Below are 27,795 nucleotides of genomic sequence, written 5' to 3' on the forward strand. Positions count from 1 at the left end.
AGAACCATTCCAATCTGAGACATTTAAATACATATTGCAAACCAATTATTCTGAGCACTGTGCATATAGAAGGGCCACAGTTAAGGTATACAGGACATCCCTTTTGCCTTGCCTATTGAAAAAGCAGACAACCCCCTGATTTCAGACCCTAGCCCTGACAAAAACCTGCACCCCAGCCAGGGGAAGTACATGTCCATAGCCCTAACCCCAACCTGCCTACATGCATGTGGGTCAGGATCACACAGGTAAAGCAGATGCTACTCAAACCTGTAGAGGATGCGTAGATACCATCCCAAAGAGACAACTGCAGATAGGTATAGCTGAAGCAGGCAAATGGATCTCTGCAGATCCATAAGGATCAACCAGCATTCCCTTGGCCAGCTCAAGGATCACAGTGCTGTTTCCTTCCCTCCACCTTGTCTCAGTGTTGTCAGAACCACTTGATAGCTGGGCTGCTTCATCTTCTGGTTCATACTGAAACATCCTGGTTGCTTTCAGACTGATCAAAATCCATGTCTGGAGAGAGTAAAACCTGCAAGAGAGAACAGAGAGACAGTGATGGAGTGAAAGCTCTCAGCTCTTCTTGATACTGCTTGCTGAAGGGGTCAAGCATCCCTAGAGGTGGATGCTGCAAGATCTAATCCTCTCTGGCATACAGCTGAGTGCTGAAGGTCATCTTGGCCATATCCCCAGCAACAGATTGGGTGCAGACACCAGGATGATCGTAGAATAGTTAGGGTTAGAAGGGACCTTAGAGACAGCTAAAAGCTCTGTTTACCATGGGACAGGACTCAGATGTGCATGTTCAGGCCAGGCTGCATCCTCAGTAGAGATGTACATAAAAACCAGGCCATATGTTTTATAATAAGCTGTACCAAATGCAGATGTTTTTCCAGGCCCCCAGCTGGTGGCTGTCTCCATAGCTCAGCCAGCAGAGCAAGCAGAGCTATAGGGTTCACTGCAGCCATGGCCAGCAAGATCAGGAGTGATGTCCTACCTGGAGCATCTTATTTCTAGCTGGCACAGTCTGAATTGTGGGAACCACAACACAGCACTGACACCTTCCAGGTAAGGAAGGCTACAGCTTTCCTGTGTCATCAAGAGGCTGCCCATGGCCTCCAGGAGCACCTACACTCACCTTCAACAAGCTCATTGGGGCTAACTGGCTGTCACCGGCCTGGAGCCTTTGCGTAATGCAGAGCCACATGTGGGACATCCTCCAGCCACACCATCTGGAAGAGGAAAGAGGCTGGATTTTACTTGGGGTACAGCTGCACTGACTGCAGAAGAGCTGAAGCCCAGTTCCAGTCAGCAGGCTGGAGGGACAGGTTCACATGGGTAATGGTTATGGCTGGACGGGCTGTTGGTTGCTCAACCCCATCCTACCCCTCTTACCTTAAACACCCAGATTTGGGCAACAGAAGCTCTTACTGCCATTACCCCTGTCAGTAGCTGCCTCAAAGCACAGATCCAGTGCACTCAGCCCTTAAGCTGCAGGTGGTGTCATGCCCAGCAGTCTCCAGTTCTATTTCTCTAGCTAAGCAATGCCAGCAGCCCTCTCCCCCCCACAGAACCCAAACAGCATCATTAGGTCATGGCAGATGCAGGTACAAGGGGCAGGTACCACTTTGCTCCAAACCCATGCACCGTGAATCCTCCCTGTGCCTGGCTCACAGCAGCCTTCCAGCTCAGAGACACAAGGCAAAGATGCTGCATGGGCTTTCACCCCAGCACATCCCCATGCAGGCTGGCCTAACAGCTCAACCAGTCCCAGGCCCACTATCCCTTCCCAAAACCAGAAGCACAGGGGACTGATTAGTTTTACCTGTGACTATCTCCATGCATAGCTGTGAATTCAGTGGCCCCCACTTGTTAGCACTCAGGCACCCTAACCCTAACCCATGAAACCAGTTACCACAGGAACAAAATGACTAAACAGGACAAACAAACTCCAATGAGTCAATGGCTTCAAAGGAGCAGAAGAGCCACAGGGGAAAATTCATGTGCACACTCCAGCCCCTCCATCTGATGTTATCCTCACAGCAGCACAGAAGATGCTCGAAGGACAGCAATGGATCAGATCCTTGCCCTTTGCCATTGGCCTCAAGGAATTCTTTTCTGGTTCAAGACACACACTGGAAAGTTTCCATCTTTCCCAAGTAGAGATTTCCTGTTTATCATGTTAATATTGTGATGCTGTGGAACCTGAAAACATGGGCAGCTAGTCACACAGCATTATAACTTATAATAGTTTATAAACTCACTGAACTCACAGGCTGCAAGAGATGAGTTTTGGGGCCTGATTTGGGGTAATTTTGGTGGGTTTCAGCAGCAGCTTTAATCCTCTCACAGCAAAGTGTAGATGACAGAGCATCACACATCCAGACCCCTTCAGGCTGCTACCTGCCCACCATACAGCCTGTAGGAAGCTGCTTGAGCCTACAGCCGCCCATGTAACCTTCCTACAATCCCCCAAGGCAGTTTCATCACTATGACAGTCACAGGACATACCCTCAGATACTGTTCTCAACCCCAGCCCCAGTTTGAGAGGCTTCAGCAGAACTTGGACAAGGCAATTTCCCTGCAGATGCATCCAGGTCAGGATCACAGCAGGGAATGGGCCATGGGACAAGGAGCTACTGTCTCACTCAGCAGTCCTCAAATACCTCATGCATTCCTCCCTGCAGGAGCCCAGCAGCTTGCAAAACAACACGGGTCATGGTAGTGAAACAGGGCTGCCCATGCACTGCCAACCCCTGCCTGCTCCTTTGGTGCTCCATCTATGCAGACCTTGCAGGTAACCAAGCTCAGTGGTGGAGGAAGAGACTGACAGACATGGGAGCTGTAAAACAAAGCAGCTCCAGGGCCCCACTGTGTTAAGTCCCACCAGCCTGGTGGAGATGTAAGAACCATCCCATCACCTCCTGCATCAGAGCTTACATGAGATGCCATGAGTCAGTAAGACTGACAAGTGGGATGGTTTCCCTCCAGAGGCACCTCTATGCACACCTTCATTCAGCTTCCCCATAAGCAGCAGGCACCTGAGTTCACCCTGAGTTGGAGATACTTAAAAATCAGCTCAGATAACCAGTAAGTCAAACTCACTCTTGTAGTGTTTTTCAGTATTTAAAGGCAAGCAACACAGCTATTGGCATTCATGAGCATCTTCAGCCTTGTGAATGCCAGAAGTTACAGCTCCTACAAAGGGGATGAGGTTAGGTCCTGAACTCCATACTGACCAAAGGCAGGTCCTCACGCAGTGTATTAGCTTCCCTCCCAACCTTATAACTAGCCTCTGGTTTCACCCCAGTGGGTCTTACAAGTACCACTGTTACTAGACCAAGTTTTGCTTAAGGCTTGTCTCCGATAATGAAATCCTCCAGTAAAGGAGCAGAAACTCATCCCCCCCCTTGGGAAAACACCAACCAAAGCACCAAAACCAGCTCAAAACAGATCAAACAAACATTATGAAACTTGTTTTCCTGAGCAGAGGAAACAAAGACATCTCTGATAAGATCTAAACTTCACTGGCACAGGGCAAGGGAAAGAGACTCGGGTCAAGAGCAGGACACACACAAAGGAGAACTAAGGGCCACACAGATGAATGCACTTCCCCAGCCTGAAGGGCATTGGATTCAGATGGACACCCTTGAGGGATCTTTCTCTGTCCCATGAGAGGGGAGGAAAATAAAGAGACTATGTGAACATCTACCAAGGCAGGGCTCAAGTCTGAAACAACTGAAAGGTTAAGACTGGCTTTGAAGGAAGGGTGAAAACCTTCCACCCATAAAAAGGGAGGTTTGTCCCTTTCAGGGTTTCAGTGTAATGTTCAGCATTTGCTCCCATATAAGCAAGAGCCCATCATCAAATCTGTGGCTCACCAGACAAGCCTTAAAGGCCACAAGAGGCTGACAGTTCTTTTGTCTACAGTGCAGCCAAGGAGCAGTAAGTCAAGGCTGCTGGTTGCTGGGTTTCTTTCCTCTACCAAGCCAAGGACAAAGCTGTTTTCCCACTATCCTTATAGAGAACATTGAGTGTGGGGTTTTAACAGGTTAACTTCAGCCTTCTCTTCCTATTCTCCTTCCTCTTCCCCTCCTCTTCCCAACACAAACTGCTAGCTCCAGTGAAACCAATGACAATCTCTATTGGCAAGATAGGCAGAGGGTTGAAATCCAAGAAGGCAGCATGATGGGAGCTGCTGGCGCCTGCTGCCAGACAGCTCTGATGGACACTGATAAACTGCAGGGCACATCAGCCTCAGCCAGCTCTGCTCTGTACAGACACCATCATAGCCTCCCCTTCCTCCTCTAGTGGGCAGCAGGGAGAGGAGAAATTCCCCCACTTGAACAGGGCATTAGCCCACAAAACCCTCGTTTTCTGCTTTCAAGACTAAAATACAGTCAATCCAACTGTAGGGCTCAGCCAGCCAACATCGCCATTAATTCATAGCCTAAGAAGTAGACATATACAGCAGGAGCTACACCTCAAAGCCCAACACCAAGAAACAGAGTTGGAAAAGCAGGTCACCAACTTCTGTATTCCCTCATTAGCTTCCTTCTCTGCCCAAACTATTTGTTGGGCCAGAGGCACAGGAATGTGTATGAGCAAGAAGGAGGCAGTCCTCATAGGCTGCTCCAGGTAGGAACTGGTCCCCTTAGTAGCTCCATTACTGGAGTAGATCCACTGCAGTGATGGCTTGGAGGATTTCAAGATGGACAGATGAGCTGCACATTGAAGATCTAAGCAAAACATGGTCTGAGAAAAGGATTCAAGTGCTTGGAAGATGGAAGAAGCCTTTGAGAGCAGGAGTCAGACTGCAGGGGTTGAGCTGCCAGAAGAGACTTTCCTACCTTCTGGAGATTAATGTATATCTTCCCTTCAGACTCTGCAAAACTGAGCTAGAGGCCACAAAACTCTTGTCCCCTGTCTTCAGTGGAGCAGCTTCATGTCCACAGAGGACCAGTAACTGCAACACCATCTATGAGACTAGATGCTGTGAGTTTAGGTTCAAAAGGCTGGAAAGGAGGTTGGTGTCTCACCCAGAGATGTCACCTCCTTCTTCTGATCTGCTGTAATTTTAGCTGATCTTAAACCTTCAGAAATGCACCAGCACATCCAGTGAGTAAGATCTTTACCATCAGCTTTATGTTTCAAGCACATCTCCAAGCTAGCTCTTCTAAGTAAGTACCACTCTCAAGCATCAGTCACAACCCAGACTGTGCCGTAACCAGGGACAAGTTCACACCCCACATTAATCCATCTTTCACGTCTTAGGTATGAGTTCTTGGCTTCAATGCATAACCATCGAGTCACACAGACACTGCCCAGCTCAGGCCACTGTCATTGCTTTGGAGAGAGGAGAGAAAGGATTTCCCACCCCACACACCACCTGGGAAGCTGCATGTTTCTAGTGACCTTGCCAAGCTACCACTGTTTATCTGGAGGCGAGGCCAGGAGGAGTGATTCACTTGTCTCAGCAGCTGCTCACATCTGCCTGCCCTCCCTGCCTCCTCTGACACTGCATCCTAAGGAGCAGCGGATGCTTCCCCACTGTGCCCCACAGACACAGTCCATGGTGCAGACTGCCAAGCACACCCTTAAACACCAACACCTCTGTGTGTGTTTTAGTGTCACCAGTAACAGAGCATCTGGCCCAGCACAAAAGCTGAGTTACTCTATCAAAAAGCTATCAGAGAGCGAAAGATACTTCTGTACATCCTAAATCCCTCAGCAGAAGCTGCTCCTGGAGCCAGCCTGTGATGCCAGAAGCTCTTATAGCAGTGAGTTGCAGGGTACCAACAGCTGTACACAGAGCACTGGGAAACCAGGTCTGGGTGCCAGGGCAAGGAAGGGAATTCAAGCCAGTGACTCAGGTTGTGATCTCTGCCCAGAAGTCAATGAGAAGCACAAACACCACCTGCTCACACTGTGCGTCATTGACACGAACATCTCCTGGGGCTGGAGAATTCCTTCCAACCATAACTTAAGCTCAAGCTACACAAAATACAGCTTCCTACAGCTAAGGGGCCATCACCTGGCTGAAGAAGTACCAAATGCTGACAAAACAGGGATTCCCAGCTAGACCTTAGCCTCAAAATAAATGGGTTCTATCAATACCAGGGAAAGCAAGCTCGAAGCCAAGATTAATTACTATTAAAACACAGAAAGTTGAGAGCAACCGTGTAGATATGCACCAGCTTCAGGTGCCAATCCAACAACCCCAGCCAGGTTAGTGCAAAAGCATCCCCCACAAGATACTGTCATCATTCAGGGCAATATGGGCAACACAGTCTAGTGTGAGGCATCCCTGCCCATGGCAGGGGGGCTGGAACTGGATGATCTTAAGGTCCTTTCTAACCCAAACCATTCTATTATATATGATTCTAATATTTCAGCAATGCTTCACAGGCTGGGGTATTGCTCACAGGACAACATCCTCCCAGGAAACAGCCCTCTATTGACCTGAGCTGCAAGCACGGGAAGTCAGTGTGACTTAGCAGGGTCAGCACCCACATTCATGAAGCATCATCCTAGGTCTAGGCAACATGATGTTATGTTGTAGTAAAGCACACAGACCATATCACAAGCTTGCAGTTGGGTCTCAAACACTTTGGTCTTACCTGAGATCCCTCAGTCCTGCTAGCATGAGGAGTTTCTATGGATCCATTGATGTCTACGGTGTCCTTCTGCTTGTATTTCTTCACGATCAAGCTGTCCACAACCCAGAACATAATGGCCTTGGGGAGAAACAAATTACATTAGTAGATTAAGAGACCAAAATACAAAGTGATTCAACCACAACTATTTCTTCTCCTTTTGGTGTCTCCAGATGTCCAGCCTTCATCAGCCTAATTTAATATCTAACTAAACCCTGCATCGAAAGTGCCCATGGGGGTTGGATAAGTCAAATTCAGAAGGTCTCATCCCATATATTGTTTCCACAGATGTTGAAGACCCAAACAAAAAGAGACCACAACAGGCCAAGTTTCCACTAAGAGATCAACACTGAACTAAGCTCCATCCATGGTTCATGTGCTCTGCCTGCACCAGCCCCTGGTCAGTTCTTTGACAACCAGAGGTTGCTTTCAGGCAAGGACATGAAGCCTGAGGTGGCAGCAGAGGCAGATAAACCCAACTTTGCCAGTGCTGCATTCGTTACACTGCCCATGGTATGAGTTGAAACAGAGCTCAACTCACTCCTTGCCCATGGAGCATCTGAATCTTAATGCCTTCTTCTCACTCCCCTTCTTAACAGGAGCAGAGCAGCAGGTCAAGGACTACCCAGAATGAGGGGATCCAGGAGAAAGCTGAGCTTTCAAGAGGTTTTGCTGAGCTGGTTTTAGGCAACCCGAACACTTTGCCTTGCTGTAACACAATCTGAAGCCTAGCCAAACAGCTAGTGACAGGCTGCCATAGATCACCACTGACAAGCCATCCTATAGGAACATAAAGGGGTTTGGGGTATCCCCATGCCTGTAGCCCTCAACTAAGGAGCCACAGCTTTCTTCAAAGAGATAAAGGCAGCCACCCAGCAGCCTGGACAAGGGAACATGAACTGGGAAGAGACCATGGCAAGCAGCAGTGCCAGATCTGTATATCTGTGACAACACATACACTTGTTCCCACTCCACCCTGCCCCAGCCACTCCAGGCTAACCCCAAGCTCCCCATGGGGATGGACCATGACTTCCAACCCACCCCAACCAGCGCTTGCAGCATCATCACTTACATTGACTATAAAAGGCACCATGAGCATGACCAGGATGAGCTCCAGCTGAGGGTTTGGGATGTAACCCAGGAGGATCTGCTGAAGCTGCAGAGGAGGAACCATTTAGAAGCATTACTTGAACAGCTCTTTGCTGCAGACTGGTTGCCTTCTTACACCAGCAGTGTCCTACACAGGGCTCTGCCTTTGCTTTACCCCAGCTCTTTGAAAGATAACATGGGTTATTCCCTTAGCCCAGCTGCCAAACACATGATTTTGTACAGAGCAAGAAGTACTCCTGGTCTTTCAGCATAACTACCCATAACAACTACTAGTGGGACTTTCCTTGGCTCCTTGGAGCCTTGCTGCAAACTAAGGACACCAGCCACATGTGATAAGCATGGAGAGGAATCCAGCAGCATCTCTGGATCTAGCAGTGTGTGCTGCTGAACATGTTCACATCCAAGTCTGAGCACTGCAGCTACTGGGTTTGAAGGACAAGCCCTGAACAGGAACAGGTAAGTGCTGCCAGATTGCTGCAACTAAGTCAAGCCACATCAGCTGTGAGCACTATGTGTAAATGCACTTAAAACTGGAGTTACCTATTGACTCCCAAAATTGGCTTTTATACCCATCACACCTACTGCCACCATGGATGTGGCTACAAGTGCCACAGGTTATTATTTTTAGCTTTTAAAACAGAAACTTGTGACCAACACAATTGCCATCGCATGATCTGCCATAGAGAAGCAGTTGAGGAGGACAGCATACTACATGGCTAGTTCTTTCCAACTTAATCCCTAAGGGTCCCCTACTTTAGGCATGGGATCATGAAACACCAACACGAACTGACTTGAAGGGATCATGTTGAAATCCTCTGGCAGAACTGCAGTAGTTCAGCTGCCAGCCCAGCCCCTTTTATCCTTCCAAGGATGGAAAATGAAATCAAAGCAGCATCTTATTCCTCCAGCTGTAGAGCAGCAAGAGAATGTGCCCAAAGCCAAAGTGCTATGAAAGCCATGTTTCCCCAAGCCTAAGTGATAGCTAATGATGACAGAGGGATGTCAACAGGTTGTAAGTGGTGAAGACTGATGATGGAGACCACTAATGAGGCCAAGCTGACAAGAAACAAGCCACAGGAGCTGAGGTTTACCTTTGTCCAACCAGGGATAAGCAGGACAAGGCTAATCACAGTCTTCTCAAACACCATAATCAGCAGGTAGAGGACACACTGGCCAATCCAGGCAGCAGCTTGGGGGGGGTCACCTGTGAAAACAGCACATCAAATCTGAGAGAGAAGGCAGGAGGAGATGCCCTTGCAGAAGAGCTGCCTTGGGGTTAATGCCTGGGCTGATCAGAGACAGGGAAGTGTTTCCATACTGCAGCTTTTGGTGTTGAGTACTTGTCTTGCTGCAACCTTGACACTAGTGGAGAGATTTCCCACCTATAGTTGTAGGAGCACATGGCTGGGGTAGAAAGGTTTGGTGTCCCTGTTGGGTCTCCAAGTCATTATTCCAGTAAAGATCAAAACATACCAAGATCTAAGCTCAAGTTTTCCAACTCCTTTTAGGGCTGATTCTGAAATGAAGATAGGAATTAAGCAAACCTCTGGTTAATCTGAAGGACATGCAAATGACAGTTTTCAGACATGGTTCAAATAGCCCTATGTACCCAGCAGATGCTAACACTACCTGTATTTATCTGCCTCCTGCCCCACTCTCCATTACACCAACCTGCCTCTGAAATCCACCACTAAGAACTTTCTTGCCTTGCATCCCCTCCTGCATCCCCCATCGTTCCTAGATCAATGGCTTTGTTGGAGCCGAAGTCCTACAAGTGTCTTACAAGGCAGGCAGCTTCTGTAGAAGGGGAGAGATACAGCTCTGGCTCTGCCTAAACACCTGAAATACCCTGTGTTTATCCAGCAACACCAGTACTTGGGTTCTCTAGGGCTCAGTAACATCACAAGTGCTTAATACAGAAGTCATTCCTAGGAACAATAAGGATCAAGTTCTGTCAGTCTGGTTTGGGTAACCGACATGCTCTCATCCACTTGAAGGGAAAGATGCAGCCTTGGAGATGCACGTTTCCTCTCTCCTTCAGCAACTGATGGGCATTGCCAGTATCCTCCCCATGCTGTGGAGCTACTTGGAGCTAGATGGATACAGGGATTTGAAGGGATGCAGCTCTGCTTGTGCAATGGGTAAACATCCCATCTCCTCATAGCACAGACCACTAAAATCCTGTGTACAGGGAAAGCTTGAAAACCCAGACAGCATCCCACTCAAACTGTTCCGTACAAGCATGTGTTGCTTTGGGGCATCAGTCATGTGGTTTGCCCCTTCTCTGGCATCCGTCTGTCAAGGTATCAGAGACCTCACTTCTTCTGACCTCTGCAAACCAGTTAAAGTCCATAGCCATGGACCCTTCCAACTTTCCCCCACTGGCCTTGTAGAAGTAGCTCACAAATTCCCAGATTATTCTGACCAGAATAGCAGGCTCAATCCTTCCCAAATTAAAACTAATCCCAAAACAACCCCCAAAGAGAAGATACTCCTGGACTGACCCTCCTCTATACAAGGACCAGTCAGTGTCCTGCACCCTTCTCCCTATTAAAGACATCACTTGCAGTCTGCTCCCTGCCATGCCTTACCCACCCAGTTACCAGCAGCAGTCTGAAGGCCTTTGGTCACCATTTCCAATACAAGAAGCATAATGTTTCCATCCTAAGCAGAATGAATGTTCTTGCTGACGAAGTGAATGGCTGGTTATGTGATACTGTCTGGGCAAGAGGCAGGGGCTCCATCACTGGGGGTTTTAGAGCAACTCACTCAAAAAGAATCAATGCTAATTAAATATGAATGTTTCCAATGGGATACTCACCAAGTAACAAGTAAAAGCATACTTGTATTGCTAACAACAATAATGGTGTCATATCTATTACATGTGCTTGCTTCAGCCCTCTGTGAGTACCCAGCCAGCTGGTTATCATCTTCCCAGGCTCATCAGAAGATCTCAGGTCTGCAAATCCACACTACAGTGTCTGGCTTAGGAAAGCTGCAGCATTTCCTCTTGAATATGAAGATAACCCCTGGCAACACTGATTGGGATGGAATTTGGCAGGAATTTGGCTATAATTGGGGCTACATCAGTGCAAGGAAACCCAACCCACCATGATGCTGTGGGATGGCAGGGGCTGGGAGCTCTGCCCCACTCAGCACAGTACTGTTGAGATGCGGCAGGGGAAGACAACACCAGAGGTTTGCATAAGCTCTGGCCATAGAGACCAGCAGGTCATACCAGGGCTTACAAAGAGCCGGTATCCAGCCAAGCCCAGCTCCAGGGGAATCTGCTTCCCAGCAAGGGCATATGTATATTTTCCCTTATTCCACCACTTGTTAGCAACGTACCAAAACATCTGCCTCATTGCAAAGCTACAGCTAAGAAGCAGCACATCCAGCTAGTGCCTCTGTGCCAAGGATAACCCTGCATCCCAGCGTTTGCATTGCTCAAGCCATGATTGAGAGGGAAGCAAAGGGAAGAACTGGGAGGGCCAAGGGTGCAGAGAGGCTGCTGAGCCTGAGGATAGCAAGCAGAGAGCTCCGGCCCAGCAGGCACAGAGGGAGGCAGGAAGGTTATGTGTGAGCACAAACAGAGCTCATAGAGGATTTCAGGAGCACACATGTGCTCCTTGGCAGGCAACAGCTCATTGGGTGGTCTGAGGAGGAGACAGGAGCAGTGTTACAGGCAGCTCAAAGCCATATCAAAGAGGTTTGATCCTGCTCAAGCATGGACAGCCTGGACAGACTCGGTACCTCGCTGCCTTTGCCACAGGTTAGGTACAGAGCTGCTTGCTGCCCTGTATCCCAAACTGACCATTGCTCCTGCATCACCCACCACAGACCCAAGTACAAACAAACCAGGAGAAAACAAACACATCCATCGTGTCCTTCCTGCATCTGAACTCTTCCCCTTCTGCTCTGTGTTGTCAGCTGTGCTCTGTCCCCCATAGGGAGACAGGCAAACAGCCACAGCACCCTTTGCAAGTTGGCTGTTCTGCACTGTAGTCACAATGGCACTTGTGAATCACTTCCCTCTGTCATCTCCTTGTGCCCGGAAAGCAGCAGCAAGTTTGAGATCTCTCCCAAATACCTGCACCCCTCACACTGTTTTGGTGGTAGGAGGTCACTGCCATTCATAGAATGGTTTGGGTGGGAAAGCACCATAAGATCATCTAGTTCCAGCCCCTCTGCCATCATCACAAACAGTACAATATGGTTCTTGGTTCTGCACACCGTGCACTAGACAGCCCCAGCCAGGTTGTGGCTAACCAGGCTGATACAGACACTAGAAAAGACAACCTGCTTCTTAAACCACCCTAGGACTTGCCTGTGTCTCAGGGTTAACAGCTCCTCACCCCAGAACTTCTCCCTTCACTTTCATTTAACAAACAAGCCATCAAATAGTGTGAGTTCTCTTGAACAATGCTTGGAAATGGAAAACTTTCTCCCTTTGCTAGAGAGCAGGTTTGATTGCACAACTGCAATACCCATCTAAAGAAACCCAGTTCTGTGTCCCAGTGAGGCCAGCTTCACCGGCTAAGCCTACAGGGTACATGCAAGTGGTACAGCAAACCTGAACTATCAGGCAGGACAGATCTGCACCTCTTCCTACCCACCACATCCACCCTACCAAAGGTGCCTCCATCACAACACAGAGCTTCAAATATGAGTAGTTTTGCCTCTGGTCTTTTCTGCATCATGTAAAGAAGATGCTGTCAATTCCCTCCACAGATACAGGAGCATCAGCACTTCTTACATGCCCGGGGTAGACAGCGGATCCATCCTGGAGCACAGAATTAGATGGGACTCCACTTCCACCCCTTGACAGGATGATCAGTGGATGCCTTCACAGTTACTTTTCATTGCATCTTGGTCTCCCAAGGACAGGAGGCTGCTCTGTACCAATGTAACTCAGGACAAAGATGAAAATGAAACAGCAGCATGTCCCATGGGACATATATATATGTATACATGTGTATATATAATAGATATAAATCAGTGGCTCATTTCCTCTTCACCAAGGATCTCAGGTGGCTGCTCCTTACCTTGGCAGGTTTAAGGGACCACTGATCCACACCAGAGTGGCCACCATCCAAGTCTAACTCACCCCTAATCCATCTAACTCTGACTAATGCCAGTAACACACAAATCATGACCTACTGGCATCTCACTGTGGAAGAGAGAGCCTTTGGTGCAGTCCCTGGACTTCCTAGAGCAAGATGGTCAGAAGCATCCTCAGATGCAACTCAATGTCTTTAACAGATGCAGTGCTGTCCAGCGGTGCCCTGCTCCATGGATGGGAGAGGATTCACCTTGCATGCAGTGCTTCCATTACTTAAATCCAGATGAGCACCACCAAGACTGGCAGTGCCACATAACACTGCCAGGCAGCAAAACCCAATCTGCTACCTAGAGGCTGAACCACACCAAACAAAACCCCCAAGCAGCTCTCCTTTTGTGTGTCCAGAGCTTCCCTTTCCTCATAGAAGAGTGGGGAACTGGTCCAGAGGAACTCTGCAGCCTCCACATCACACCTCTTAGCAGATCACATCCATCATGCTCCCTTTGAACACTTCCAGTTTCTTGTCCCCAGCCCAATAAGGAAGGTAACTCAAGATATGTCAACTATATGAACTGACTTCACCACCTTAATAAACCTTATAGCCACCCTGATAGAAACATCCTCCTTCACCCCAAAGGATGCACACCCTACATTTAGCCTTTGCTCTTCAAGCAGCACTGCTGCTGCTCCCCACCATCATAAAAACCTCCTTGGTGCATACTTAGGACCACCAGTGACCAGAACCTCATCCAAACACATGTCTTGGGTATTCCTGTTTTGTGTGGGGGCCCAGCTGCTCAGACAGCAATGGAAGCTCTGCTCTAGGTATGTGAGTTGTTACCACACAACAGGATTAGTTTTAATCCACCCTGTCTAACGTACCAAGCTGTCAGCATAGCTCACATGCTGCTGCCAAACAGCTTTATTTAGAGTCATTTGGGGACTGTGTGTGCACTGAGCAGGTAGGAAAAGAGCTCAACTACAGCCAAAGAGGAGGGTTTGGGGTGGGTGTGAGAAAAACAAGTATTTGAGAGCACTGAAAGCTGTGCTGAATGGCGCGGTGGGGATAGAAAAGCCAATGAACACCTCTTAAGCTACACCAAAATGCTGCCTCCAAACCCAAGGGGTGTAATTATCAGCACCAGGTACAGAGGAGGGTAAGAAATAGCATCTGCATTGCACAGAAGTGCTCACTGAGAGACCAAGAACAGGTTTACAGAGGTTGGGATGTGATGCACCAGAGCAGTCAGGTGGGTCCAGCAGACACCCCAGACCCCCTCTGGCATGTTCTACATCTGAACTACAGTGATTGCACAGCTGGAATCAGTCCCAGTTTGCTGTGTCACTGCTCTGGTCCCTTTGGTCCTTGCAGACACAGCTGTTGTCATGGGATAAACACTGCTGCTGTCATCCCAATCCAGCAGGTTCAAAGGTTTGCAGCCCTGCTTGGAGCAAGGGACCTGACCACACACTTGACTGTATGAGGATGGATCCTCAGTCCTCTTCCCCCTGGTCCTGGGGCAGAAAGGCCAAGCAGCTGAGGACAGGACACCCCTCAGGTTAGGGCTATTTTCAGCTGTATTTCCTCCAGCACCAGCAGGCAGCTCCCTTGGCTGCTCCAGGATGTGGGAATAGCTCTTGTACAACATTTCCATAACATCACAACAGAGCCAAATGCAGCCTACACGGATCCTCAGTTCAACTCAGCAGCTGGCACACAGCATTGTCTGCTGTAACTGAGCTTGACCAGAAGAGTTCAACAGGGCACTAAACAGACTCTAAGGGCCTCCAAGCAACATATCTTTCCATTTCCAGACAGTGGATGAGCACAGAGCATCAAGCTCAGTCTAATCAGTGACCACAGCCAGAGTCATGCACAAGTTAACATCCAGAGAGATGTTTTCAAGCAAGAACACCCTCTTTTTCCTCCCCTTGTTTCTTCATGCTCCCCTAGAGCATCTTACACTGCAGAAACCACCTCTTAATGCAAATTCACAGCATCTGCTTACCTTAGAAACACTGAAGTATTTAAGTAATGATTTATAGAGTTATTAGACACAACTAAAATCCCAGGACACTGCAGGTATCCATAGATTTCCCCCTGGGAGTCTGGTTGCTCCTCTGGGATAGGGGAGGAAGAAGAGGGCAGGGCACAAAGCTGACCCAGGCTTCATTTGCATGCTCTGACTCCAGCCAGCATCTCCCCTGCTCAGTCCATATAAGCCCAGCAGCACCTCCAATACCCTGAGTACTCACCTCCCAAGTCCTTTGCAACTTCAGTTCTCTTCCATGCAGAAGTCCCCTATAGGGAGAGCACCTATAGACATGGTCTGCTGCTACCCTGCTACAGCAGCAGTGCACAGAGCATTTGTGGAGTGTGTTAACCTTAAGTATGTGTAAGGCAACCATCATCCTCTGCTTGAACCCAGCTCTCCAGCCTTTGATCTTTGGAGCCAAGCATCTTCAGAAGAGACAGCAGCCACTTAAATGCTGTTTCCTGTACTTAGAGGCAGTCCAAAGAGTAATCAAAAGCTGTTGGGCAAAGATGGAGGAACACATATAGGAGCCTTTGACTCTCCACTAGCTAAAGCCAGGCATTCCTGGCTGCAGCAGTCTTGGCTGAGAGGCTGATCCCAGAATGGCTGTCTCCTGGTTTTGGACATATGGAAGTAATTGATCTTTCCGAACAGCTCTGGATGGTTGGAAGCTTAAAACAGCAGCACAGATTTAGGTGCTTTCCCTTCCCTTTGCTTGTCCATTAATGAAGCTATTGCGGTCACACAGGGAAGAACCACCTGAGGTGGTAGAGATGGGTTTACCAGCAGCAGAGCAGAAGGAACCTCTGGATCCCAAACCAAAGGATAACTGCAGTGGTTTGGGATGGAACCAAGAGCTGGAGGGTCAGAAAGGAAGCAGCTGCAACAAATTTCCACACCCCAACACACACCCTAGATGGGTACTGGTTATACTGGCCAAAGACACAACTAGTCTTTCCTGATAGCTGGAGCAATGGCACTCAGCACTGTCCACAACAGGGTTTGCTCCTTCTCTTCTGCCTTTTCTCCTCTGCAGGACTGCAAGAGATGTTCCTGGGCCTCAGGAGAATCGAGGGAAGCAACATGAACTGTGGTACAGCAATTAGACCAGAAAATGAATCCTATTGCTGGAGCCTGTATCAAACTGCACGGAGTTTACTGGCATCTTCCATACTGGTTTGGAAGCTGCTTACCACCCGAGCTGAGGACAGCAGTGTTTTCCTTCCCTAGGCTACAGCAGGATAGCACCAGACATGCCACTTGACTCCTACCTAACTTTTCCACTGTGGTCACTCTGGCCAGAGACCTGTGCCAAGAGCAGTGCTCAGTGGATGGGATATTGAATCCCCAATTCAAGAGCTAAATTCAAGCAACAGCAGTAACTTATTACTATTAATGAGAGCAAGAAGTGCTCAGAGGAGTGAACTGTTCCTGTAGTCTAAGCCAGGCCTTGCAAGGAGCCAGTGACAGCTCTGCAAGGTTAAAGCAAGCTGTCAGTACACTTGAATGCTTGCTCCTGCTCAACTGCAGACGTGGCACATGAGGCTGTGCCCTGGGATGGCTGTGGTTGGGCTTTGAGCCCTTGCTGCTTCAAAGGGAAAAAGTGCCATCCCTGAACCAAGAATAACTGTATTCCTCTGCTGTCTCATATGTGTTATGTTAGCACTCTGGGAAATATGCCACTAAGGAAAACTAGGTAGTCCCCACCAGACAGATGCTGTCAGGATGCTGAACCTGCTTTGGAGATCACTGCTGCCTTTAAGCCTTCTTCCTTCCTCTCATGTCCCATCATTTCAACCCATCTGTTGTCATCTACCCAGCAGATGCTTCTGCTGATCACAAACCCAACCACCCCCTCCATTCTGTGCCATGACCCATTTACACATGCTGAACGTGAGCCTGAATGAGAGCTCACAAGCTAATAGGGTCTATATGATAACCCTCATTTGGTCCAGGTTCCACCAGCTGTTATCAGACCAGCTACTGAAACTACAAAGAAATAAGACTACCTTTGGAATAGACTTAAGGATTAACATCTTAAAGGCAGGAATGCGATTGGTATGAATAGGGTGTATTTTCCAGAGTAAGGCTGAAGTTATATTTCATTATATCCAATATAACGACAAGGAAAAATATAAAGCATATAACAAACATATTGGGTTGGAACGAGATGATCTTTAAGGTCCCTTCCAACCATTCCATGATCATGACAAAGGGTTAATTCCCCTTCCCTGCAGCCTCAGAGCAGCTCTGCTCCCCTTGAAGCTGGTTGTGCTCTGTCTGAAGAGCAGTGCTACCCTCTAGTGGGGCTGGCTGAGAAAGGCTTTGCTGGAGCTTCGGCTCAAGGCAGGAATTGAAGGAGAAGCAAGACCCTAGCATGCATTAATATTATTTTTATTAATAATTTTATATTAATAATATATAATTTATATATAATATAATAATATCTAATAATATTATATAATAATAATAATTAGTAACAGTTATTATCTGACAACCCTCACACCCCCAACCCCACAAGTCATTTGAGAACTCGGGTCTGGGGCCAGGTTGGGTCCTACTGTTGATACCTACAACAGCTCAAGGCTAATGCAAGAACTCCTCCCTGCTTTGAGCTAAGAGGCTAGGAAACAAACCCTGCAAGAACCCCACAGGAGTCACCAACACCACCCCCAAACACCTTAATGTATCATGTGCATGCCCTGGGCTTTATTATCCACCCAAGGATTTAATCACCAACCTGCTATGCTCAGGTGTGCTTGGCAAGGCAGCGGCAGAGGTACCTGTGCCCTAGTGATGTGCCAGCATTTAATACACTGATCACTGCCACACTCCATGAGCTCCCTGCAGAAGAGATAACACATGTTTTATCCCCAGACTGTATTCCTCCCATTTTCTTCTCCCTATTCACAGCTGGCAGCAGTTATGGTTATGACACCTACCATATTCTCCAAAGACCAGGTACGTGTACTTCTTATGCTGCACGATCCAGGAGACAACCTTCATACCAAGCCAGATCAGCAGCATCCCCAGTGTGGCATCAAGGATGAAGTTAATAAGGTAGCTAAGGAAAAGAAGGCAGGAGAGGATAATTCACGTTTCAGTTGTGCTCTTATTCAAAAATGTTCTTTTTCCAGTATGGGGATCCATTAAAAACACACCAAGATTAAAAGAAATCCTCACTTAATAGCCCAAGCTCATTTCCTTGCTCTTTTACTGGGTTTTCCTACTGCCTTACCAGCAATTCCTTAGCTCAAAGCCATTTAGCAATAAAGGGATCAGGCTCCATCAAGTCTCTGGCTTCACTCATTTATTTGTACAGCATTAAATGCTTCCTGGGCGAGCCTTGCTTAAGAGTGACCCCAGAAAAGGAGGCTTTCCATTTGCAGCATCATTTGTCCTTACTGGGATGAAATCCCAAGTTTCATGGAAACAGAACCAAACATTCCTGGAATTTCATACAGGGAAATGGAGGTTTCTTGGACACCACAGCTGCTCTGCCAGATGTGCAGGAGGAGGGGATTAAAGTCCATTTTAGGGAGCAGCTGCAAGAGGCTCCTATGAGCAGAGACACAGATGGAGAGGTGATGGGTCCTGACTCAGCTTCCTGGCACCCTGGGGTACCCAAAAGCCTCCAGTTCAGGGTCCCACTGCAGATCCAGGAGCTGAACCCATCCCTACCAGGGGATATGGGCTCAATGGGCTGCTCTGCAGCTTTGGATGCTTAAGCCTCACTGGACAGAGCACCAGCAGCAGGAGACCTGCAGGAACCTTGTGCAGATTGCAGGGTCCAAGCTCTAATCCAGGACTTGGTATTTTAATGAACTCCAGAGGAAAAAAGCATCAGACTGATGTTTTCTGGCCAGTTTTCCATTACTGAATATCTGCTGTCAGATGAGGCCAGATCTCTACAGCATGAAGACAACACCAAGCACAGAGCTACAGGAACCAACACTTCCTTATCCGGAACTTGATCCCACCTCTCAATATAGACACTGAAAACACCAACCTGCTTTTGAAATCACAGCATTAACTTTTCCTACACCCAAAGTCTCTGAATAGCTTATTACAAGCAGCTGAAATCAGAGTCTTCTGATACAAACACAAGGCTCTGATGGTTTACACTGGGCAGGACACATAGTGTGGGAGCCTCAAAGCCCAGACAGGGCTGTTCATGGTGATAAGCCAGGCAGCACAGGGAAACTTAACACACACATTGAAACCCAAAGGGCACTTCACAAGTATGAACAGGTTTATTTTAACAGGGTACGTTTAAAACAACAACAAACAATCATTTCAGAGGCCATATTTAGCCCCAAACTTATCTCTGTTTCAAGAAATGTATCAATGTGCAGCACTCTAATACATAAAAGGGAGGTAGGCCAGGAGGTGTTCAGCAGGACTCTGAAGCCTTAAGGAGTTCATCAGAACAGGATAAAGTTAATTCTAACACTAACTCTGTAGCTGTGAAGTGGCTGGTCTGACATAAAGGTGGCACTTCTATATTAAGTGCAAACACTGGCTTAGAAAGCCCCCAGAGAGGACTATAAGTGCAACTGAATATCCAAAAACCACATCCATACATTGGACCTTCACCCACATGGCTATGAAAGCATCCTCACCACTGCCCTGAGACCAGGCAAATTACAGTCTGGGGTGCCAACAAATGGGACATCTGACAGAGAATCATAGAACCAAACAGGCTGGAAAAGAGCTTCAAGCTCACCCAGTCCAACCATAAACCCAGCACTGCCAAGGCCACCCCTGCCCCATGGCACTGAGAGCCTTGCCTACACAAGTGTGTGAACCCTTGCAGGGCCGGTGCCTGCAGCCCTGCCCTGGGCAGCCTGTTCCAATGCCTGAGCACCCTGTGGGGCAGGAATTGTTCCTCAGCTCCATCTAAACCTGCCCTGGTGCAGCTTGAGGCCGGTTCCTCTTGTCCCATCCCTTGTTCCTTGGGAGCAGAGCCCAGCCCCTCCTGGCTCCATCCTCCTGCAGGCACTTGGAGGGAGCCATCAGGTCCCCCCTGAGCCTTCTCTTCTCCATCTGAACCCCACAGCTCCCTCAGCCCTTCCCCATCTCTTGTGCTCCAGGCCCTGCTCCAGCTCCATTGCCCTTCTCTGACCCCACTGGTGCTGATCCAGTCCATGATGCTGGAGGCTTCTTGGATACATGGGTACAAGCTGGCTGTGCTCAGTGGCAATCCCTCAAGACCACACTGCATTATTTACTGTATTTTTTGCCAATACATTTCCTGACACTTCTGATGATCACAAAAGCATCACTTCATCTCCATCACACTGCAAAGACCATTAGACAACACATACCCTGACAACAAGCTGAAGATGCTTTATCCCCACTTAGTCCTTCAAATTGATCAGTTTCTACCATCTATGACATTTCCCAACAGGCTTGCTTCTTCCTTTTCCAGATACAGGATGTGAATTCAAGCACCTCATATACTTACAGAGAACAAGGGTCCTCTTCAGTGAGATCCGACAGAAAGACGTTGGCAGAGTGGATGAAGAGGGAGCCTATTGCTTGCTTGGGTGTACCATAAAACCTGGAGGAGAAGACAAAGAGATCAGTGTCCTGGAGCACCAGCAGCACAGCAGTCAGCCAAGCAATGGCCCTGTGTGGATCTGCTTCCCTCCAAGATGCATTGATGTCCAAAAAGCTGTATATGATGGTAAGGGGCAATTTGGTCAACTCCAAATACTTAAGGAAAGAGAATATAAACAAATACACCATCAACTTACAGTGTTTGCACTCATTCACAGGGAATTGGGTTGAATTCCCAAGTTATTATACAGGGAGAACCAAACTGAGGAGACTGACAGGCTCTTTTCATCACCAACACTGACTGGTAGCTCTATGGTGCCAAGCTGCCCTGACTGTACTTCAAGCCCAACTTATATGCCCACGTCTCTACACCCCATAAACCCTACAATAGATAGAGATCCTTCAGACAGGTAGCAATACCCAGCTACCTTACATCAACACAGACTGGGCTGTGCCCGAGCTGGGTCAGGGGACACCAAAGTGGTTAACTGGATTCAAGAACAAGACCTGACCCTGTCTGGGAGACAGCCTGGAGGGGACCAAACCCTCTCCATTCTGTTACCCACAGTAAACCCAAGATTTTCTAGAGGAGCTAGGCAGAGTTTCACTTCTAGGGAGCACCAGCTACTCTCTTGAAGTGTCCTTGGGAGCAGAGCATTTCTTTAATGACTAAATGGGGCTGTTCAGCCTGGAGAAGCTGCCTGGAGATCTCGGAGCAGCTTCCAGTGTCTGAAGGGGCCTACAAGGATGCTGGAGAGGGACTCTGCATCAGGGACTGTAGTGACAGGACAAGGGGTGATGGGTTCAGACTGAAACAGGGGAAGTTCAGGTTTGAGGTAAGGCAGAAGCTGTTCCCTGTGAGGGTGCTGAGGCGCTGGCACAGGGTGCCCAGAGAAGCTGTGGCTGCCCCATCCCTGGCAGTGCTCAAGGCCAGGTTGGACACAGGGGCTTGGAGCAGCTGCTCCAGTGGAAGGGGTCCCTGCCCGTGGCAGGGGTTGGAGCTGGAGGAGCTTTAAGGTCCCTTCCAACCCAAACCCCTCTGGACTTCTATGATATTCAGAGGGCCTAGAAGGTTGCCAGTACAAGAGAAAACAGTTTTACATATACATGGTCGAATCCAACTCCAAATTAAAGTCTCACCATATCCTCCACAGACACCTCCCTGCCTTTGGTTCCTTAAACTGTTTTACTGTAAACAGAACTGGAGAGCAGAGCTGACCCGATACCCAAGTGCAGCTGTGCCAACCTGCAATGGAAAAGCAGTCAGGGAACTCTGGAACCCTCAGCATTCCCCAGCCTAAAGCTGAGCAAATCCAAGTGACCTGGCTCCCAACTAACCAGAGAGTTGTGCCCCCACACACAGGTCAGAAGGATGCACAGCAGAGGTGTTTGGGAGGTAGGTGTTTGATTCTGGCATCCTTCAGCAGCAGGATCATGCCATGGGAAGTGACCCAAGGGAAGCCAGGGAGGGATCATCACTATCTACCAGCCCTAGTAATTCTTCCAGGTAAATGAATGATGGTACTGACACTGAAATGGTTAATGCCCATGAGTTAGTTAAGCTTTTGGGTCACAGCAGGGCCATAAAGACATCTCCTCTTGCAGATGACAGGACCAGAAGACCCTGAAGGAAGCAGCGCTCTGCACACATCTCCAGCATGAAGGTACCAATGCCAATCCCCAAACCCCCTGTGAGCTGACATGGCTCCATGCCAGCCAATATTAAAACCTTACCTCATTACACAGCACTTTGCATGCCCACTGGCTACCCCTGTGGCTTCAGTACCACCAAAGACATGCCCTAAGAAAGACACTGGATGCAACTCTTCCTTCCTTGGAAAGTCAAGGTTGGACACGGCTTGGAGAAATGTGGCCAAGCTGAAGAAGTCCCTGCTCACTGCAGGAGGATTGGACTAGGTTAGCTTTGAAGGTCCCTTCTAACACAAATCATGCTATGATTCTACCTCCCAGGCTCTCCATGCACTGAGCACTGCAGAAGCATCTCAGAAGGTCCTAGTTAATTTGACACAGAGCTCTGATGCTCTCCTTGGCCTCAAACAGTTTCTACATCCACAAATGGGAGCTGCTGATGGAATAATACTAAGTTCCATATCTGATGCAGAAGTCACTTTTGACTGGTTTGCTATCACTGCAGCCAGGAGCCTGTCTTAGAAAGCACCAGCTACCAGGCCAATTCTTCTCCCTTTAAACTCACAGGTACCAATGCTCTGGAACAAGCAGATGGGGAAGAGGCTTTTACACTACATGAGATTTACTCATTAGAAGAACAAAAATACCCCAGAAGTAAAGAGCATTCAGTGGCACTGTCTTGCATTGTGCTAAGGTTACCAACAGCTACATGCAGAGCTACAGACATCATCATTACAGCTGCTGCCCCAAGTATGCTGCCTCCAAATCTCATGTGGACACAGGATGCAGCGCCCCATCCTTGCCTCTGCTGCTGGAATCACTCTCATTGTCACTAACAGCAGCTTAAAGCTGTCACAATCAGTTCACATACACACTGTCAGCTTGAACAGGATCCACAGTTAAAAATAAGGAGCTGTGATGGTTTGGGAGGGATATGGTCAAAAATGATTGAGTGCATTCTCTCTAACATCCTGACAGGGATGAGAGCAAAGCTGCTGCTTGGTGGTGCCATCGAGGGAAACCAGAAGCCTGAAAGCAGCAGAACACTTGAGCATGAATCAATAGGCAATGTACAACCCTGTTAGAGAAACCACCCAGGAGTACCTATTGTGAGCATCAATCACCAAATCCTGCTGTACACCCAGCTCTGCCCAAACGCAGGCAAACCACTGCAGTGAGTGCTGAAGAGGACACAGACTACAGGAGCCAAAACACACGATTAGGTTTTACCATAACTAAGTGTTCACAATTTGAAGCCCTGTAGCTGAAGCAACCAGAAGCCAGAACACACATACCCCATCCCACCTCATCACAGCTAGTCTTTCATCTCCACCCAGCTTCATGTAATCAGCCTCTGCTTTCAAATGTACAACCCAAGGGACTTTTTTCACTGCATATGAGGACACTTCCCAGGGCAACTTGTGGATATGAAGACAGGGACACAGATAAAAGCAAGGACATCAGAGCCACACGTTCTACCTGCTCTCCAGCAGGGTAAGGAGATGCACGTCTATAGACACCAGCTTCCTTACTGCCCACGGGAGGAACAGGGCACACTCACCACCTCTGGCCCACTTTAGATCACTAACACTGCTGTTAGGGCCAGCACAAGTTTACACACAACTTGATATCCAGCTCTCCTGCAGATTTACATTCTTACTCCTTAGTCTTAAAGTGACTTAAACTGCAGAGAAGCAAAGAGCTTCTAAGGAAACAAAAAAATGCCCTTTAAGAGCCAGGAACTGATGTAATTCAGATCATCCAGTTCCAATCCCCTGCATGGACAGGGACACCCTTCACACTAGACCGTATCACCCAAGGCTCTGTCCAACCTGGCCTTGAGCACTGCCAGGGATGGGGCAGCCACAGCTTCTCTGGGCACCCTGTGCCAGCGCCTCAGCACCCTCACAGGGAACAGCTTCGTCCTTATCTCCAACCTGAACTTTCCCTGTTTCAGTTTGAACCCATCATCCCTTGTCCTATCACTACAATCCCTGATGAAGCAGTAACTTCCATCAACACAAAGTAAATCTGTCCTCCCTGATGCCCTTCAAAAGGCCACTTGCATTTCACTCACCCATAAACAAGAGACCCCTGGACCAACCTGGCTGTTTGAGGAGCCAGAAGTATCTAAACTCAACCTATCTGGCTCAGCTCAGGGGGCCAAGAGCATGATGCTGCAGTGAGAAGGTCTATAGGCCACCAAGCTGACCATGAGAGCACCAGGGATGATGCTCAGTATTTGCTTCATGAGAAGTGACATCTTACATATCCACAGCCACTCAGGCTAGAAATACAATAACTCAGTGCAACAAGATGACAAGGAAGAGGTAAGAAGTTAATGGTGTCTTGCCTTGTTGAACACAGCTTGTCATGCCTCATTAAAGAGAGTTATCCGAGACTGTGTAACTATCAGAGACAGTAAAACTGTTGTATTAAAGATAATTATTTCTCTATAATACTAGCTTTTCACTGCTCAATAGGGCATTTTCTGTGCAGGGCTGTCTCCACATTGAACCAGATCACAGCCAAGATCAACAGCGCTTCAAGAGGCAGCACAGTCCTTTGGTAGCTGTCACCCAGAGGATAGGGGTGATGCTAAATCCACATCAAAGCAGCACCAGGTCTTTGAACACTCAAGGAGCTGATGAAGTCAACCTGGAAGCATCACTGCTGCTTCTGTGCTTCGGGAGCAGAGTGGGCTCTGGAGCAGCAGGATGAGCAGCAACCGCAGTGTCCCTGTTCCCTTCCAAGCCATGGCATGCACAGCTCAGCTGGCTGAGGCTGGAGACAGGCTCAAGTCTCCTTTGCTCTTAAAACCTGTCTCTACTCACTGGGGTCAACATCCACCAGCTGTAGATGTGGGTTTGCTGCTATGGCTCATCTTCAAACGTCAGCCTGAAAACCACTGTGCAGAGGGAGATGCACAGCTCACCCCAACACAGCTCTCCTTGTCTGACAGTGTGAACTCTCTTTAAGACCCAAGTCTAGTCTGACACCTGCAGCACAAGTGCTGCTAAGCCTCATTCAGCTCAGAGCTGCCAGGACAGTTTCAGAGAGAGGAGCTGGGAGAGCAATAAATATGCTTACACATGCTTTGTGGTGGGGTAGAAAACAGGTTTACCAGCTCAAAGGAAAGCTTTTTCCATTCACATTAGAGGAAAAGATCCTTTAACTCCCCAAATATGGTTCAAAAGGCTTAAACAAACAGCAGCAACCACAGGGACTCAAGCCCCAAATCACACCCGGCATCTGCAGCTGAGATGGCTGCAATTTACCTTCACTTACACGAGTGAGCTCCAAGGCAAAGCAGTACAAAGGACTTCAGATGGGATTGCACCATTATCCACACTCCTCAAGTCCTGACCTCCCTAAGGGCAACTTCTTGCAGAGGAAACTGGATTCACACACACACACATCTGCTTGACTTCACTGCCTCTTCTTCCTAGTATTTGTGTCTGGGCTCTTACAAGTATCCTTACTGCCAAAAAGCCTCCAAAGCCACCACAGGCACATGGGAAGGGCAACAACTCATTGTCATTTGGCTACCAAATGGGGTAAAGTTGTAACCACAGCAAGCCCCAAGACATGCTGGAACTCAGCTTGGCTACAGCCTTAAAGACCTTGCTGGAAAAGCAAGAGTGTTTGCAGGCTCAAATGAACTCTGTCATCACTATTGCTTATGGCAGCTGACAGCTAAGATAACCACACTGAACAGCTTTCCTGACTCCCTACCAAGCCTGGGCATCACTTACGTCTGGGGCCTGTTTTCACAACACATTTCATGTATCCCACAGCAATGGGAGCAACCACACCAGTCATCCCATTCAGACAATCATGCAGCACTAACTTCCTCCTTTGTTGGGATCCTTTCCACAGCCTCAAGAGACAGAACTACAAGGACACAAACTCTTCCCATAAAAACATATAACCTTACCCTTCCTGCAATGGGTTAGACTTGAGCCCTACATTCTGCATGTCCACTCTGAGCACACCCTATGCACACCCACATGCAAAACTCTGCTGAGCATCATGTTACTGTGAGCTGGAGCTCCTGCAGATGTGAAAACATCCAGTGCTCTGAACCACATCTGCACCACTGGGAAACATTCACCATTCAAATTCAGGTGCTCCTACAGCTGAGCTGGTACTTCAAGGTAGAAGGAATGCAAAAGGCATTGGCTTGGGTTCAGATGGGAACTGAGTTTCCATGCACTGACCTGTAACACAAGCAAGCTGGCCTGCAACAGCCCATTAAAGCAGAGGTGACAGACATCCAAACAGCAGAAATACACCCCAGGGATGTCACGGTACTGAAGGATGAAGTACCCAAGAAGGGCTGACACTGACTCCAGGAACAGCAGTGTCCCAAGTTCTCTTTCAGCTGGGGCTGCCTGGCTTGATGATGGGCTCACGAAGATGCAGGCAAGGTTCCCAGGTACCTATGGCTCTGGAGACACATCACCAGCAACTCAAGAGCCTCCCAAACAGGCCACATGAATAACCCAAAAGCTGCTTCTTAAGTTGGTGTCTGATGTAAAGTCATTGGTAAGCCTGCTACAACCAGCGTGGGTTAGAAGCCTGCACACACACAGCAGACCTGAGAAACCCTCCACACATGGGGAGCCAGCAGGACACCCGTAAGAAGCAGCTGGGCTGAATAGGGACCACCAGCTCAGCTGCAGCCAGAGGGATGCTGCGGCTGAGATCCAGGGCTGGGAACACATCTGCTTTGGGAGCCCAGCCTGCAGTGTCGGTCACAGTGTTAGACACGGAGCTGATCCACAACAGGATCAGCTTTGGGTTTCTCCTCATTCACCAGAGGAAACTCAGAAGGTTTAATTCACCATCACCACAGGGTTTTAAACAGGGAAAACAGATCGAGTTCTGGCACATTATCCAGCTCGTGTTAAACCACTTAACCCCAAAGAGAAGCAACACGTTGCTCTGAGGAAAACGCAGCTGCAGCACAAACCAATCAAGTTTTCCATGTCCTTCTCAGGTTTCAGTGTTCTCCACCTTCTTACTGCTCCCACCACCCCTCCACAGTAACCAGATACCCCAGTACCCTCCTTCCCCAGCCTCTCAGCCCCCAGGCTTCCCAGTTAAACACCACATCACAGGTCGGGTTACTACGGCTCTAACCAAGCAACTCCGCATCCAACACCCACCCCGGGATACAGTTTTGCTTCTCCCTTGTAAATCACCAGGTTACCCCATCAGCTCTCACGCTTCACTAACACCTTCTAAGCGCCTGAGCAATGGCTCCTACAGGCGGAGCCGGTTTGAACGGATGAGAGCCGCACCTCGGCGGTGCTTCATCACCACCAGGTTAAGGCTGCAAACAAGAGTTAAGCAGATGCTCAGCACCCGCACTCCATTTAAACCCCAGCCCAGCCGAGGCAGAACTCGGTGCTCACAACGACACGGGTTCCAAGCGCTCCGCTGGCTCAGAGGCACCGGGTCCCCCCGCACCCCGGTACTCACGCATTGAAGGAGCGCTCCTGCCGCAGCGGGGCACGGAGCAACGGTACCGGATGGAGCACAGCACAAGGAAACGGCCCCACAGAGCACAACGGTGGTACCCGAGCAGACACCGCCCCCCGGACACACCCGGGAGAGGGAGGGACGGGGTGGGGCCGGGGGGAATGGGATCGGGATAGGGATAAGGAATGGGAATGGGGAGGGAGATTGTGATGGGGACGGAGATGAGGAGGGA

The 27,795-nt window shown here is 48.7% G+C and overlaps 1 protein-coding gene across 1 annotated transcript; it reads right to left on the reverse strand.

The window, feature by feature from the left end:
- Window positions 1-382: 382 nt before the first annotated feature.
- LOC117438345 (store-operated calcium entry regulator STIMATE-like) lies at window positions 383-27,567 on the reverse strand. Its single transcript, XM_034073890.1, is given in 10 exon segments — window positions 383-478; window positions 481-532; window positions 6,621-6,737; window positions 7,729-7,812; window positions 8,858-8,970; window positions 17,807-17,928; window positions 20,332-20,427; window positions 21,567-21,615; window positions 27,383-27,414; window positions 27,497-27,567. Coding segments are annotated over 10 exon segments (825 nt in total). The 3' UTR covers window positions 383-389.
- Between the last annotated feature and the right edge of the window lie 228 nt (window positions 27,568-27,795).

This window comes from Melopsittacus undulatus, unplaced genomic scaffold, assembly GCF_012275295.1.
Source record: "Melopsittacus undulatus isolate bMelUnd1 unplaced genomic scaffold, bMelUnd1.mat.Z mat_scaffold_151_arrow_ctg1, whole genome shotgun sequence".
Classification (NCBI taxonomy): domain Eukaryota; kingdom Metazoa; phylum Chordata; class Aves; order Psittaciformes; family Psittaculidae; genus Melopsittacus; species Melopsittacus undulatus.